Source organism: Anser brachyrhynchus, assembly GCF_964034855.1.
Source record: "Anser brachyrhynchus genome assembly, chromosome: 19".
Classification (NCBI taxonomy): Eukaryota; Metazoa; Chordata; class Aves; order Anseriformes; family Anatidae; genus Anser; species Anser brachyrhynchus.
The window spans coordinates 7,182,504-7,198,078 of NC_137712.1; the positions used below are offsets into that span (position 1 = coordinate 7,182,504).

Below are 15,575 nucleotides of genomic sequence, written 5' to 3' on the forward strand. Positions count from 1 at the left end.
ATTTTATAATTTGGACACATCTGGGTTTCAACCAGGCTATAAACAAAAGCCCTCGAAATTCTGGCAGAAACCATGACGTTGGTGGGAAGCCAGTCCTGTAATACGATTTCCGCAAGAAAGAGATGTTTATTCTGGGTCTGGGCAACATCTCTCTCAGAAAAGTCCTTGTCCACAACTGGATTCCTCATAGCAATGGCAGCACAATACATAGAAAAATATTTGGGTTCCAGCTTGATGAAAGCAGCTTTTCTACAGACATTTCAGGAACAGACTTTGCATGAGAAATCCAGAGTCTCAAGCAATCCCAGACCCTGGAAGGAAGTCTGAAGCGGTGTGAAGAAATAGAGGGATCCCATTCTCTGTCACTCACTTTCTATATTTAGAGTTTTATAAAATAACTATATATATATCCATATAACACATCCCTACATCCTTTGCAGTACATCTATCTCAGTCACACTCTCAATGACTACTCTTCAAAATGAACTTTGTCTTACGTACGTAAGAGCTCTCTGATGTTTAGTCATTTGCCTACAAGATTTTTTCCCTTTGGGGATAATTCTGGTTAAATTAGCAAAAAATTATGATCCAACTGCATAAGTGAAGCTAAAACTTTTCCCATGTATTATACAAAGCATGCAATTTCTTTTTTTTTTTTTTTTCAGAAGAAAACATGACTCATTCATTAAGAGACATTCAAACACATTGTGTGTTCCTTAATTTATCATAGACTGTCAGCCTGAGCAGCTTTTTCTGGTACAAGGAGGACTGGAAATAGGCACTTCATATTTTATCAGCGTTCCCAATCACCTCTCTCTCCCCTCCACGCTGATTGAATTGGCAAGGACTGCTGCTCTACAAAAGCAGCCGGGCTCCAAGACAAACTGCTCATGCGGAAGATGGCAGCTGGAGCAGTCTAGACTTGGGACGGGCTCAGAAACATCTGCCTGTGCAATGACGCTGCCTGCCAGCGTCCCGCCACACCTGTCTGGGCTGCTGCCACCGGGGTTCGGACGCGGGGACCTGGCCGTGCAGACTGGGGCTGCCGGCGCTGCTATGTGTCTGATAAGCATGCTCACTTGGGTATGCTACACGCAGCCCAGCTAGACCCCGGCTGCACCAGGGCAAGGGGTTGCTGCAGCTCTACAGCATGCCCGGAGCACAAGCATCCCTGCTGGTGGGCAGGGGAAGGGGCTGCAGCCCCATATGCCCCCCCAACAAGCCCGCTGCTGCAATAGCCCCAGCCCCAGCCAGCCAACACCACCCCTTCCATGGCAGGACTGAAAACGTATCGCAGCCTCGCCAGGGCTGGAGATGCTGCCCCTGAAACACAACTTTGTCTTTTCTCCTTTCACGGCTGTCCAAGTCATGTGCTGGGGGCACGCTGCAGGCTGCCCGCCCCACGCAGGACCCCAAGACCCGAGCGATGCCCGCGGGGCTGCTGTGGGGACCACGGGGACACGCAGCAGGACGCCTGCCAGGTGCTGAGTCAGTGCTGAGCTACAGCCCTAGCGCCAGGCCTGGGGGCTCTTTGCACCATTCCTCTCCTCTCCAGAAGAGATTCAGAGCAGAGATCCCAAATGCTTGTGGTTATTAATGGTTCCCAAGCAATTTTGCTTCTTTTTTTTTAAAAAAGAGCATTTTATCCTCCCTCCTCTGGCTACCCAGAAAACCCAACATTCCTGAAGCATTAATGCTCTGCATGTGGGACAGTGCCTCCGTTTCCTGTTGCACAGCACCGTGGTGGTCTTTTAGGCCAGATTAATCCACAGATGGCACTGCCTTTTACTACCAGGTGAAGATATCCCCCTTAGCCCCTTGCTTGTATTCCTCTGACCACGTAGACACGTCCCTCGGCCGTGGGGAAGGGGCCCCTCTGCGTGGCTGAGGTTGTACCGCAGTTATTTTGGGACCGTTCACAAACTGCACAGAGACCACAGCGCCTGAGTCATCGCTGCCTCGTCCCCATCTGTCAATCACACCCTGATTTTGGGACGATTTGGATGAAAGACGGTCCTATCTCCTCTCCTGGCAGAAAGCCGGAGAGGCAGGGGGCTGCCAGTCCGCCTCGGCACGCAGATCACAGCCAAGATGTCCCCAGCCCGTGCTGAAAAGCTTTTCCTACACCCCTGTCTGCCTGCAGTGCGATACCTGAAGTCTTCACAGGGTCTCGAAAAGACCTCGTACCAGGCAGCACAAGCAGACAAGCGAATTAATCGCCTTGTCCTCCCACCCTTGCACCAGACTTCACGCGTCAGGTCCCAGCCCACAACCTGCCCCATCCAGGGCTGCGGCATCGCCCCCAGGCCAGGAAGGGCTGCACTGACCTCACCACAAACGCCTGCCCAACAGCACGAGGACGGTGCCAGGTAATTACTCAAGCACGGAGCATTTATCACCGCTTGCTCTGAAACACGCTCGTCTGGCCATGGGAGCGCTACATTAATTTCCTCATCCCGATTCTGGTCCTTTCTCCTCTTTCCCTTCCCACGTCAGAGACGTTCAGGGAAGCGTGGTGCAGCGATGTGAGTCACAGCTGCTATCGAGCACCGTGTGGCCGCCAGCCCCAGCCGAGCCGTAACCTCTCCCTCCCTAAGTGCCGGCTCGGTTTCCAGCAGCCAGAGAGGATAAGGGCAGGCAGCGCGTCAAGATGTTCTCCTCTGCCTTGCTTCAGGATTCCAGTTGTTCCCAGAGCAGATGGAAAAAGCCTGCCATCTCTTCCCTCAGCCCGAATCACTTTCTTTGCAATGATTCACAAGCTGAGAGGGATTTTCCACTCCAGTTCAATAATTCGCTCTTTAAATTGCTGGGGGAAGTGGGGGCTTGGAGCTTGGTCAGCCTCGTAACACTTGTAGGGCAAGAAGTTTGGGATTTCAGAGCTCAGAGCAGGCCACACAGCCGTGCCCGGTACAGGTAATGGTGTTTTAGGAGCAGTTCACAACTGCTGAACTTCTGCTCTTGTAAAGATGCCTGAAATGCATCCCCATGAAACAGAGAAAACTGCCCACAGACAGAAGTGCTGAGGCTCCCTCTGTGTACTCAGGGATTTAGCAAAACTCCAAGCACAACGACTACAAGGGGACGTGCCTGTGAAGTCAGGCATCCTTCCCTACAGGAGAGAGCCAAGGTGCTGCTTCGAAATGTGAATGGTAGGAGACACAAACCTTGGGGATAAGCACTCATCGAGGGCTTAGCAAAACACAACCTTTGCATTTTAGGTGTTACTCGCAACAACGAGCAGCTCATCTGCAGACACAAGTGCTGTTGATTGTGTTCCTTAAGCTAGTCTCAAATTTTCCATTGTAAACCCTTCTTTCACTATTTTAAGAAGTCAGCTGTAAAAATTTGCTCTAGGCTGGAACTTGGCAACCAAAGTCTGTCTGGGAGAAACTTATTATACATGTACAACCCCCTCGTATACACAGTATAGCAAAAGGCTTGGGTTGGAACACCAAATCCTCCTGAATGTTGGCCAGATTAAAGATCCTGTTTGCATTCTTGCATTAAAAAAAAACATGTTAGCAGATAATTAGTGTGGCCTGACTGCTTTTAGCATTACAAAACATGTGAACGCTCTTCTGATGGCCAAGACACACACCCTGAGAGTGGTTATTGAGCGTGGAATGCAGTAGTTAAATTTATAAAGGAAGCTTGCTGCACGTTTTAAGAACTATATTAAAAATAATTTACAGCATAAGAATAGAGAAGGGTTTGTTAAAAAAAATGCACAACAACTCCTGAAGCAACCTCTGTATTTGCTGAATAGTGCACTTTTCTGGAAATGTGAATTTCAGGAACAATACAAATTAATAACCAGGGTTAAGAAAGAGTTAATTTGTGGCCCATTTTGAGGCATCTAGATTTTTGGGGGGGAAGTAAAGGGCACCCTGAGTAAAACCAGGGCTGTGCAGCAGAACCCCAGCCTGGCCATCAGAAATGTAATGAGCAATTTGTAGGAAGGAGGACGGGATTTCCTTTTTGTTTTTAAACTAACATTAAGCAACAACTTCAATGACCAACTTTTAGGGGACATCTGCCTTCACGGAGCACCAATGCTTACACTGAGATACGCGTTAAATCTATCATCAGAGAGATAACAGTGCTTGGCTACTATTTTGTGTTGCCACATTCCACAAAGATGTACAGAAAGCCCTGTAGGTTATGGTGTGCCAACCAGTCAGCTGAGCTGGGACTGGGACGAGTTATTAAGAGCTTGAACTTACCTGGGGTCCCCTCTCTCCTTTCACTCCTGGAAATCCCACTAAAAATGGAAACGGAGTGGGTCCAAGGGGGTCAAAGATTTGATAGCCATCGGTCGCAGCTGGGGTGGTGAGGTTGAAGGCCTGTGCCCGGGCTCTGGAGACGGGACGGGCAGACCCCAGGGGTGATTTGGCGTACACCAGAGGGACACTGCTGGGATCCACCTTCCTGGTGGGGGGCGACACGTGCTTCTTTGGAAGGAGCCCGTTGCTTGGGGTCTGCGGGGTTTGCTTTAGGGTGACAAAGTGGACGCTGCTGGTTGTGTTATCGATCCTCCTCCTCGTGGGCTTTACAGTACTGGGTGCTTCCGAGGACTCGATGGTCGGTTTTTGGTTGATCTTCTTTTTGGTCTCTTGCTTGGACTCCTTCCTGCCGGCCGTGGCAGGGCTCTGGCTTGCTGGTGGGGCCTTTTTGGCAGTGGGGAGGGGAGTTTTCTCCATCCGCGTGCTGGGAGTGGGCCGGGACACCCTGAGGGTCGTCACTGTCCCCCGAGGCAGAGAACGAGTGAGTGGCTGCGTCTCGGTACTCGATGGGACAGGAGACGGGGCCACTGTGACCTTCGTGGCTTTGGTTGTCAGTCTTGGCAGAGGGGACGAGACCAACGCAGCGGTTGTTGCACCAGAACCCCGAGTCTTGAGGGATGCTGTGACCCTGCCGAACGCCAGCGATGGGGTGGCAGTGGTCAAGTTCTTCAGACCCTGAAGCAAGGGCTCCATATGCTGTGGGGTACTTGGGGAGGCACTGGGGTCCCTGGGCAGGATGGGGATGAGGGGGGGCAGGTTCGGCCGGTAGGTATCTGCTTGCCTGCACTGTTTTTTCAGGTATTTACAGTAATGATGAGCTGCCTTGGCAGAAGGATAAATATCAAACTGGCAGATGGCTCCTTCAAACTGCACGGAGTGCTGGTTAATCTTCCCAAAGAGGAAAGACCCATGTGGATCCAATGCCTCGTCCTTTTTAAAATGCAAATCCGCATGTACTCTGTGCTTCCCACAAGAAGTAAATAAAGTGACTGTCTGGCCACGGATATCGATGGCCATATTGTGCCACTGGCCATCGTGAACATTGTAATCAAAATATACAGAGCGCTTGTGGCCTACGTATACTATGATCTTCCCAGGCACAAACTGGACCCCCAGCTGCAGTTTTTTCTTTTTGCTCTTGACAGCAAAGAGAAAAGCATTGTTGATGCGGTGGGAGCACAGGCTCAGCACTAGGAGCAAGTCAATGCTGGAGCCTGCAGGCAGGATGGTGCTGATCGGTGCTTCGACACGCGCTCGCTGAGTGAAGATGACCCCTGATTTGAAAGGAATGACCCCTTGAGGAACTGCACGTGACGAGGACCATCCGCTCGACAGCCTTCTCCCTGCCAGGCCCAGCCTCTGAAGAACATCCACATCTGAAAGGGAAGTGCAAAGAACATGTCAGTTGGTGAGCCACCCAAGGGCTGGATCCACGTGAGACGTCTACGAGGGGTCAAGCCAGTCCATGCAAACGTGCAACAGGTTTCAGGAAACCCCAACCATCCTCTAACACAAATATGTTCAAGTAATCAGAATAGAGAGGGCATAACTCTTCTTCCTGCACAGAGCGTGAAGAGCAAGTGCATGCTCAACTTGGTCATCAACAGTCGCCAAAATGCATCAGCCCCATGGTGCATCTGGTGAGCTGTCCTGTCCCACCAGAGACCAGCTCCAGACGTTCTGGAGGGAGCTGACCTCACTGCGAGGAAATTTCCCACTGAGCACCAACTCCACTTCTCTGGGATTTAATTTTGAGTACTGACCACACAGCTGGAAAGGAATTTGAACAGACTGAGCTGGGATTGCAACATGTTCTATCCCCAGAAGGCAAGGAATAGAACTTTCAAAGGGAGCAAAAGCCTTGTATCTGTCTCTCCAGATTAGTAAGCAGCAGCTTTTGATCTTAGAGACTCTGGAGAGTTTAGGGAAGCAAAGGTGCCTCCCAGCATGAAAAAATTGCACCTAGATTTCACTGAACTGCTTAAGGTTCTTAACAGCAGTGCTTTTTTTCCCAGAGGATCATCTTACAACTTTAAATTATTAAAATAAGTTGGAGGAACCAAGCTTATTTGTGGAGAGCAGAGAAACTAGCTGCCACTGAGCAGGTAGGAGTCGCCTCCAGCACATCACCTCGGAGCTGGGTGCATTGTCCAAGGGAGGACAGGACGCTTGCTGCCCAGAGGCACCCATCTTTGGCTGCTGATGCTGGGAGAAGCCTGCAGCAGACATACAAGCAGAGTCCTCTGGTTCCTGGCCCTGAGGTCTAACAGGAGTCACACAGCTTGGAGTCCAAAGCAGCTTAGCAGGCAACAGCAATGCAGACTGGAGCCAGCTGGCTGCAGCTTCAGCACAGCTACTTAACTGGGGAAGATGCTCAGGTCCATGCGAGAAATGCTGCGAAGGTAAATATGCCCAGACCTGAAAAAAGGGCTCCATGTGCCCAAAATCTCGTTCTCTTATTCCAGCTCTAGCATTTAGTCTAATAAAAGATAGCAACCACATGGTGAAGACAGATGAAGGTAAGGCGATGATGATTAACGTGATGCAATCACTGTTAAAATGAGCTAGGATAGCTCTATCGCCTTCCCTCCTCCCTGCCCAAACGCAATCCCCGTTACCCGATAACCAGCTAACTCTTGCATTTAAGCTCTCTTTGGGGAAGCCAGCCTGAGCAGGCTGCTTGCCTGGGCTGTGCAATCCAAACCCTGATCTCTCAAGGTAAGAATTTAACAATCAGAAGTGCAGCAGTGCCAATTATGGCTGCACATCAGTTAACATCAGGAGACTGCACTTTTCCTATATTAAAAGAAAAAGCAAACCAAAGGTTGTCCAAAGGAGAAAAAAAAAAGCTGCTTTTCTAGAGGGGCCTTGGAATTTGGCCGCTTTTACCCTCGACTATTAAATATTCAGCACAATTCTCAATATTTGGAGAACCGGCACTAGAAAGACATCCTCACTTTTGGCCAGAGGGGCTGTAGACTCAAGCCAGTCTGAGGCCTGTAATGTCTCTGGTCAGGAAGGGAGGAGAATAGCAAGAAAACCTCTGTTCCTTGTCTTTGGCAAAAACAATGGCCATTTCTGTATGCAAGAACAAGTCAATCAATATTTTCTTTGTCTGAGATCAGCTTTATTCCCACTTCCCTTTTTCAAGACAGCTTGACTCATTCTCTCGCAGAGACTATCCTGGAGAAGATGTGTCAGACAGATGTGCAAGGGGACAGATATTTTCCCACTCCATAAAGAGAGGATAATTTAGTGCACAGCATGTTCAAGTGTTAGTAACAGTACTTCTGTACTAAGAAATCCTTGGTCCCCCACTGTTTTTCTGCCATATTGCTCTACAGGGCTGTCCCTCACCCCACAAAGGTAGCACTTTCCTCTCTCTCCACTGAACACAGGAATCACAGCAGCGTCTTCAAGCTGGATTGTTCCCAGAGCCCATGAAACTGTAAAGGCCAAGGCATGGCTCTAGCAAAGTCAAGTGGGACCTTTGCCACAGACTTCAAAGGCACCAGGATTTAGCCCTAAGGAACTAAATTTACTGCTTAAGCTGGGAGCTAGACTCCAGCTTCCAATTTCTACATGTATTTTTAGGTTCACTCCCAGAGACAGACTGCGGTGTGTCTCTGCTAGGCAGAGAAGCTTTACACTCTGAGAGCTATTCATTCGGTAGCTGCTGTGCAAAGATGTAAGGATGTTTCCCTGCTCAAAGGATGCCGCTGCTGTTTGCAATACCAATCCAGCTGCTTTGTTAGCAACTGCACCAAACAGTGCTTAAGGAAAAGGAAAAAAAGCACGACTCAACCTCTCCTCTCCCTGAAAACCCACAAAGGTAGAGCCAAATTCTAGATGCCTACGCAAAGCCTGATTTAAACAGACCTCATACAGGACAGGGATGTGGATTTTCCAGCCCCAGGTCCAGGCACACAGCTCTGGACTCCTGTGCACCCAGCCCGTCTGCCTCCGTGTCCCATGCCGACAGCCCAGGGATGGTGGGGCATGTCTCCAGGGATGACGGGATGTCATCGACTAACGTAAAATGCAAGGTAATTGTGGCTTCTTTAAATAGCTCCAAGTTTAGCAAAGCATTTTTTCCTCCTTCCATTTTTTTTCCTCTGTAGATTTTTCCATCAAAACACATTATTTAAAAAAATCCATTCACTTAGAGCTGCCTGCTCCCAGGTGCCTCAAACCTCGCTGCAGCATTCCTGTAGCAACACTTGAGCAACCGGGGAAAACTTTTCTACCAGACTCTGTGCATGAAGCAAGATACACAGAGATTCCTAAACAAGCACATGATCACCTCTGAAAGAGGGGATAAAGAGTTTTATTGCTACCCTTCGCCCTTCTCTCCCTCCCCCTTTCCCTACATAAAAATCTTTATAAAGAAAGAAGAAGCCAAAAGGCAGGAGAGAAATAATTCGCAGCTTCCTGGATTCCAGCAGCTGAGATCTGATGCCCACAACTAAAACTGGGTTGAACAAATGCTACATTTCCAAAAATCACTGCCCAGACCCTTAGTCAGTGCGCATCAGACGAACTCACTAACCTCATGATCGTTTGGATTTGTAATGCTTAGGGAAAACTCACCCTTGGTGCTCCCTGATTTTCCAGTGTGTAGGAAGATCTCTGAGCCTTAGAGCAATAACTGTGGTCTTGTCAATAGCCCCTAGCATTGGCTTCATTTCATCCTCATGCGCATCTACGAACAAGCTCTTATTTGTTTTTGTAAATCTCTCATTCAAAAATCCTGAGCGATAGTAGAGTCTCAAATCACCAGGGTTTCCTTACAGCCTTTGCTTCCTTGGAAGGTTTTGCTTTCTCGTCCCCAGAAGAGCCCGTCTCTGATTGTGGGGAAATTGAGCAGGACTTTGTAATTCCTTTATCACGGGAGAAGCATCTCAGAAGGGAGATATCTGCCACACTAAGGTAATGCACTAAGAGCGAAGTGAAAGAGTTTCCTTTGAATTGATGGTAACAATCAAAAAAGATGGCGCCATCCCATAATTATCCATCATTTTCCTCCCATGATAAAGATGAATCTAAACAGCATATTAAAACCTCCTTGAATAGGAGATGCCAAGACACAGTATTTATTCTGCCTCTTTATGAGCTGACATAAAACTTGCTCTGAAAACTGCTTGACTAAGTAATTCAGCCAGATGTTCACCTCTTTTGCATTGAAGCAGAATTCGGAAAATATTACATTTTTCAAAATTACTGATGGCAGGGATGTTATTTTTTCTTCTGTAAAAAGTGCTCCATGGGCTGGCTTACAGCTGAGCATTGACCAACTTTCTATTTTTCCTTCATGCTTTGGAGACTGAGAGGAGAGCCCTGGAGCCTGCTAGTCCACTTATTGTTGTCTCCTGATTGCAGGAAGCTGTTCAGTTCCAGCATGTACCCGCGTAAAACATCCGCGTGGAAGAGGTGTTGCTATTTTAAGGGCTGGCTCCCTGACAAACAGATGTTGCAGAGAGGCTCAGCTACCACTATCAGTTGTAAAAGATGCATTTATTTTTTATTTTTGTTGACTCTGAAGCTACCTCATCACGTCGGGGTCACTGATTATTGTAGCCCAACCTTTTGTCCTGTCTCCACCAGTGTTGGGAGGGGATGCCTAGAGGAGCTGGGGTGAAGATACATGGTCACTCCCTATAGAGCTCTCTCCCTGCAGCACAGGGACCGAGCCAGACGTAGTAATTCTCCTATCAGCCACTCCCATGGGATATTTCTTCCTGAAATTTGCTTTTACTTTTAGAACTCCCATAACTTCTGTATGCACAACATCACGTGTCTGCACCAGGTGTGGCTGGGTTGCATTCAAATCAAGGAAAAATCCGTCTGCCAGAGATGCTTAATTCTTTAATGCCCCGACCCCAAGGGGCACTTCCTAAAAGCAGTTAAGTACTAGCAAATGCAGGTAGATGCCAGTGACATTTTAAATACACTGAAGGGCTTCATTCCCATCAGTTCCACCAGGCAGACAGGCACTTCTGAAAGTCCTGGGGGGCACGTAATCACCTGTAAAAACCCGGTTCTTTTGCCAGCTGTTAACTGTGTCATCTACATCATGTGGATCACTGCAACGATCAGCAGTAAATGCACTTAATTCTGTGCACTAGGCTCAAGCATTATTAAATGATGGTCCTAAACTGATACAGAAGTCCTCGGCTCTTACTTTGTTTGAAAAAGGAGGGGGGAAAAAAGTGCAATTTACCTTCAGAATTTCCCTGTGTGAATCCCAGGAACCAGCTAAAACATAACACAGTCCAGACAAAGCAGAATCCCCTAGAATTGGAAAAGAAGAAAAAATAATGAGTTTCTACAATGTTAGCAACAGAAAACAGCCCTGTTAAAGGCCTTCTCCTGGACCACAAGTCCAGTGAAGTCAACGGCGGTGTTCACACGCCTCTAGGAAACGGGTGCTCAGCAGAACGGTGCCTGCTTCTGACTGAGATTTCATTTTGCTGCTTCAAAGTTCTCTAACCCCCCCTGAATTCAGAGGGAGGTTTTCCCACCAGCGTTACAGGCTGTTGATCAAATCCTGAACGAGGACCGGACCGGTGTTTTTAGTCACAGCATCCCCAGTGCCAGGTCAGCAGTCCTTTCACTACTGCTGCTTGCTGGCACTCATCCTGCCTAGGACAGGACAGCAGAAATGCAACAGGATGGAGAAATAGTTCAAGATGGGAAGGCCAAAAGACATGCCAGCAGTACATGTGCATGTCTGTGAGGACACAGGTAGGAAAGGGGCTGCCACGCAGGGACAGATTGCTTGCCCTTGCATCTCAGCAAACAAGATCGGAGTCCTGTTGCTTTACTAAGTACTTAAAAATATTCTGAACATGTAAAATGCTACAGGGATTGACTCCTGTTTTTATACCAACACAAACGTGGAGGACAACTTCTAGCCATTCTGCACCCTATGCCATTGCCACTAATGACTTTCTCATTAGTTTGGTATGGCAGGAAGTTTTAGAAAGCAAGAGCTGCAGGCTCCCAAGTGCAGTGCTCTTGCAGACTCCTTCATGTCTGAGAAGGAGCTGGGCAAACCTTTCTGTTTTAGCTAAACTTTAAGCCTCAGAGTGCCATTGAAAACAGCAGCAGAGAGGAAAAGTTTTACCAGAAAGGCAGCTGAAGCCCCCTTTCCCCCGCCAACTTCCTTGATTTGTAGCCAAATAACGAACATAGGAAACTCCTTGGTTAAGCTCACTTAAAATGGTCAGTGGAAAGTTTGGAGATTGAATTCCCTTGTCTTTGAGAGATGAGATTTAACAGCTCGATCAGCAAGGGCATCAGGCAGCTGGAGGAACTGAGTACAAAAAAAGTAAACTACAGAAAGTCCTCGGCCAGAAGAAAGCAGTGTGGGACACCCACCGGTTGCTCTTCACTTCAGCCAAGCCAGTGAGAACAGCGGGGTTTGCAAAGCGATGCCAAAGCGGAGCTTGCTCCTCTCTTTGGATCTGGCAGAGAGGAATCATTTATCAAATGGGATTAGAGACCACTCTTCTCCTGCCATCAAGTCTCAGCTTTACGTAAAAAAAATATCCTCTGAGACAATGCAAGACCCTGGGCCAGATCCTCACCTAGAGCAGGAGACCCTTTCCCACAGCTAAAACGAAGCCACTGTGATTTACACAGCAGCAGGGAAACCTGGCCTTGAATGCAAAAATCCATGCAGGAATCCAGCCACTAACTAATATTTTAAGGCTCGAAGGGACAAAATACTGGAGTGGCCCCACATCGGCTGGGAAAAAAATGAGATGAAGCACATCACTCTTTTGCTGTTTCCATTACCCTGACTCTGGGCTGCACATTTCAGGAGCTCTGGGCCTGCTTTAGTTTACGCACGAAGGAACAGCGGCGTGGAGTAGCCAAATCTTTCTCCGAGTCCTTTAGCCAGCTATATGCTAACCAGGAAACCTTTGGTGCACTCAAGAGACCTCCAGCTGGGGTGATGTGCCTGTTTTCTGCCTATCAAATCCCATGGGACACAGCTCTTGGGGGCTGGAGACACGGCTGCGTGCAGGAGAGCTCTTGGCCCTGCTCATTCAAGGGGAGTAGGAAGGCAGAGAGATTATGACGACTCCTCATGGCCAGCTCTAGCTGAAACCGTTTTATGACTTAAAAGAGGCTAAAATACCCTTTACAGAAGACCTACATTTCTGTGCTCACCTCCAAAGGATCACAGTGTTAGGACGCGGATTCAACTCCCACATGCGCACGGAGCGAAGGCCGCAGCGGGTGCCAGCAACGGGGTTCGACTGCCCGATGAGAGCACGAGGGGAAGGGGGCAACCAACACAACGTCAGCTCCAAAGCCAGAAGACCCAAGCATTAATAACACCTTTTCTCTGTCGAGGACTGGATTTGTCCAGCTCTGTACAAACCCTGGTGCACACAACACACCTAACCCAAGTCCACCTGCGTTCGGAGGGGTGCGGGAGAACCTTCACCACCCAAACTTGCATCCAAAATTCCTGTTGACCAACACAGCAAGGAGAACAAGCCTTAGGGAAAATCCAGCACGTAATTCCATTCCAGTGACACCGCCGGGGCTATAAAGGAGACGAATGCACAGCACGGGATCCAGCTGGCCCCAGCCCTGCTCCTGGACCCCTCGCGCAGCCAATGCTGTACGAGCTGAGAGCGGGGCCGAGTGCCAAAGCGCTGAAGAAAAACACTTTGGCAAAATTTACCAACTTAATGGAAAAAGCAAAAGCAGCTTCCAAATGGCAGACCTGTGACTGATGGGGCTGTTAATTATTGCAGGATTTTATAATGCAGGCTCTTTTTCCGTTACAACTCTGCAGCAACAGGATTGCATAAGCAGTTTGAGTAGCAATAGTAAAGGAAGACTTTTCTCCTTTTATAGAGCTATCAAACGCACCTTTCCTTTATCTCTGCTTCTTCCCACAAGCGGTGATTTCCACAGTAACTCTAGCAAGAGGCACCCACTAGAGGCATTCATTTCCTTTATTGCACAGGGCTTATGAATACCCAAATGAGGAACCCACTGCTATAGTTACTAGGCGAAGAAGTGCCCCTAAACACCTACGACGTAGGTTCACGTGAACCCTAAAAGTTTTCCAGTGGAGACACAAATTCCCTTTACAGCAAATTGAAGCTACTGACTCCAGAGAAATTTTGCTTCGTTACTTTTTGCAGACCCCAGGGATCTGTCCAGGGTTGAAAGCAAGAGACAACAGAGAGGGACACAAGCGCAAAGGCTGTCAGCATCACTTCTCAGACTTGGAGGTGACTTCAGCACCTCCCCAGTGAGAATCAGGGGTGTGCAGGTAGCAGCTAGAAAAAACCACCCCGAGGAGTTCCTACAAAACTCAACCCAAAGGTCCTGGCACCACTTCTGCTGGGGCTGGCACCTCCTGGAGGTCCCTGCACGCGGTGCTCAGAACCAATCTGGAGATCTGCTGAAATCACGACTGCTAATTAGTGTACTAATTAGCAAAACTCTGCCCTGGGTTCTCAGCTTGCAGACTCACTTGCTATCTTCTTAATGCATATTAAAAATCAGACTTCTGGCAGCAGCAAGTTGTGGCGGGGGGCTTACAGAAGTTATCACTGCTCCATGTGGCTTGTGCAGAGCGTGTCTTGCTCCCAGCCCCAGTACGGTCACATTCAGGTGGCAGCCTCAAGAGCAGAAGTAAAGAAAAGATCCTGCTGAACGTATCAGTTCTTACCTGACAGCCAATGGCTTCTGTAACAGAGGAAAAAAGGACTATGATGAATCTAAAGACAAGAGCAATACAACACCTCAAGAGCAAACCTGGTCGGGAATTACCGATAAAAAAGTGCAAGTTTGACAAAGCTGACGCAATCTGTAAAACACTTATTGATCAGCTAATTCTACACTTCACAATTTCTGGAATTGGTTGGCACAATTTCAGCATTCTTTAATTAAAAGTTTTGCTTTAGAAAAAAACGAAAAGAGGAAGTCCAAATTATTTTACATCTTGTTTGAGTAGATGATGGGTCAAAGCCGAACAAATTGTTACAAGGGCCCAAAGCAGTGGGTTTTTTTTTGCCTTCATTTACAGTGCAAGATGTCTTTGTAACTGCAAACATTCTTGCAGAGTGGAAAAACAATTCCCCCCGCACTCTCCTCCACTCAGGTGTATTTTTTTTTCCTGTCCAAAAGACCAGAAAGCCAGCTGGATGCTGAAAATTGCTTTTCAAGGAAGGCAAATCTACATTTCTAGCTGTAGATCAAACAAGAGTTCTTAACAAGAGAAAATATAGATGTTGTTTAAGATCCCGTGCACATGACTGTAGGTGACTTTTTGTATGACTCCCAAGCAGTTCTGGCAGTCAACAGGAAACAAAAATCACAGCCTACGTACTGAGATTTTAAACTGCACCATAGAATTGATTCCACTCCCAGCTTTTTGAGGTAGAAATCTCATTTCATACTAGATCACCCTTTGCACAACAGACTTCTCTCTTTCCAGGGCTTCTGGAAACTATGGTATTTCTTCTCTCACCCCCTCAGTTTCAGGAGAAAGGGATGGGAACCTATCATTATGAGATGTCCCTGTTCTGACCCTGCATAGTCCTGTGCTAGATCCCTTTTTGGCAGTATTAACCAGATATTGGTTTATACTTCCAGTCAAAGATTTTGTCTGGTGCACCCAAGCTCTGCTGAAAAACTCAGCATGCTATGGGGAACGTGTCTGAGATGACTGAAATTGTATTCGCTTTTAACCTCCATTCAGCACCTACACTGTTTTTTTTTTGTTTGCTTGTTTTAAGAAAAGGGTGAAAACAGACAAGCAGATATGGTCCAGATAGATAAGTTTCCATGGTCATTTTAAAACGTCCTGAACATCCCAATCGCTCCACCCTGCCCCAGGGTTTGGAACGTGGGTGCAAACCCCCAGATTCCCAGGCTTTCTCCAGTGCCATTTCTGCCAAATCTCATCTTAATTCAGGGTGAAAACAGACTCAGAGCTGTGCCTGTAGAGGTCTATCTCAAGGCTTTGGCAATTGTGGACCAGAAAAAGCTGCTGCTTCCTCAGGAGGAGGCCCCTGGTAGTGAAGAATGATCCGTCCGGGTCTGATGAAAGGGAGGAATCACAGGCACAGAGGGGAGGGACCTCGGTGCCTGGCAGTGATACTGCAGCAGGACTCAAGCCCAGCCTGCTCAGCCAGGCACAAGGAAGGTGTGGGTGCATAAAGGCCTGGTATTTGCTCCCCAGTGCCTACAGCTCCACGTAGCATTTCTCCATGGGGGTAATGCAGACCTGCCGTACACAGCATGTGGAGACGAAAC

The 15,575-nt window shown here is 48.1% G+C and overlaps 1 protein-coding gene across 3 annotated transcripts in view; it reads right to left on the reverse strand.

The window, feature by feature from the left end:
* COL27A1 (collagen type XXVII alpha 1 chain) overlaps positions 1-15,575 on the reverse strand; it is a 188,039-nt gene that overhangs the window by 129,813 nt on the left and 42,651 nt on the right. For all 3 annotated transcript variants that reach the window (XR_013941014.1, XM_080562480.1, XM_080562479.1), the window contains exons 4-5: positions 10,504-10,574; positions 4,224-5,659 (exon numbers count right to left, since the gene is read on the reverse strand). Coding sequence is in view for 2 of the 3 variants with exons in the window: in XM_080562480.1 (XP_080418606.1) it covers positions 4,224-5,659; positions 10,504-10,574 (1,507 nt within the window). In the remaining variant the exon portion in view is untranslated. The remainder of the gene's footprint in view (positions 1-4,223; positions 5,660-10,503; positions 10,575-15,575) is intronic.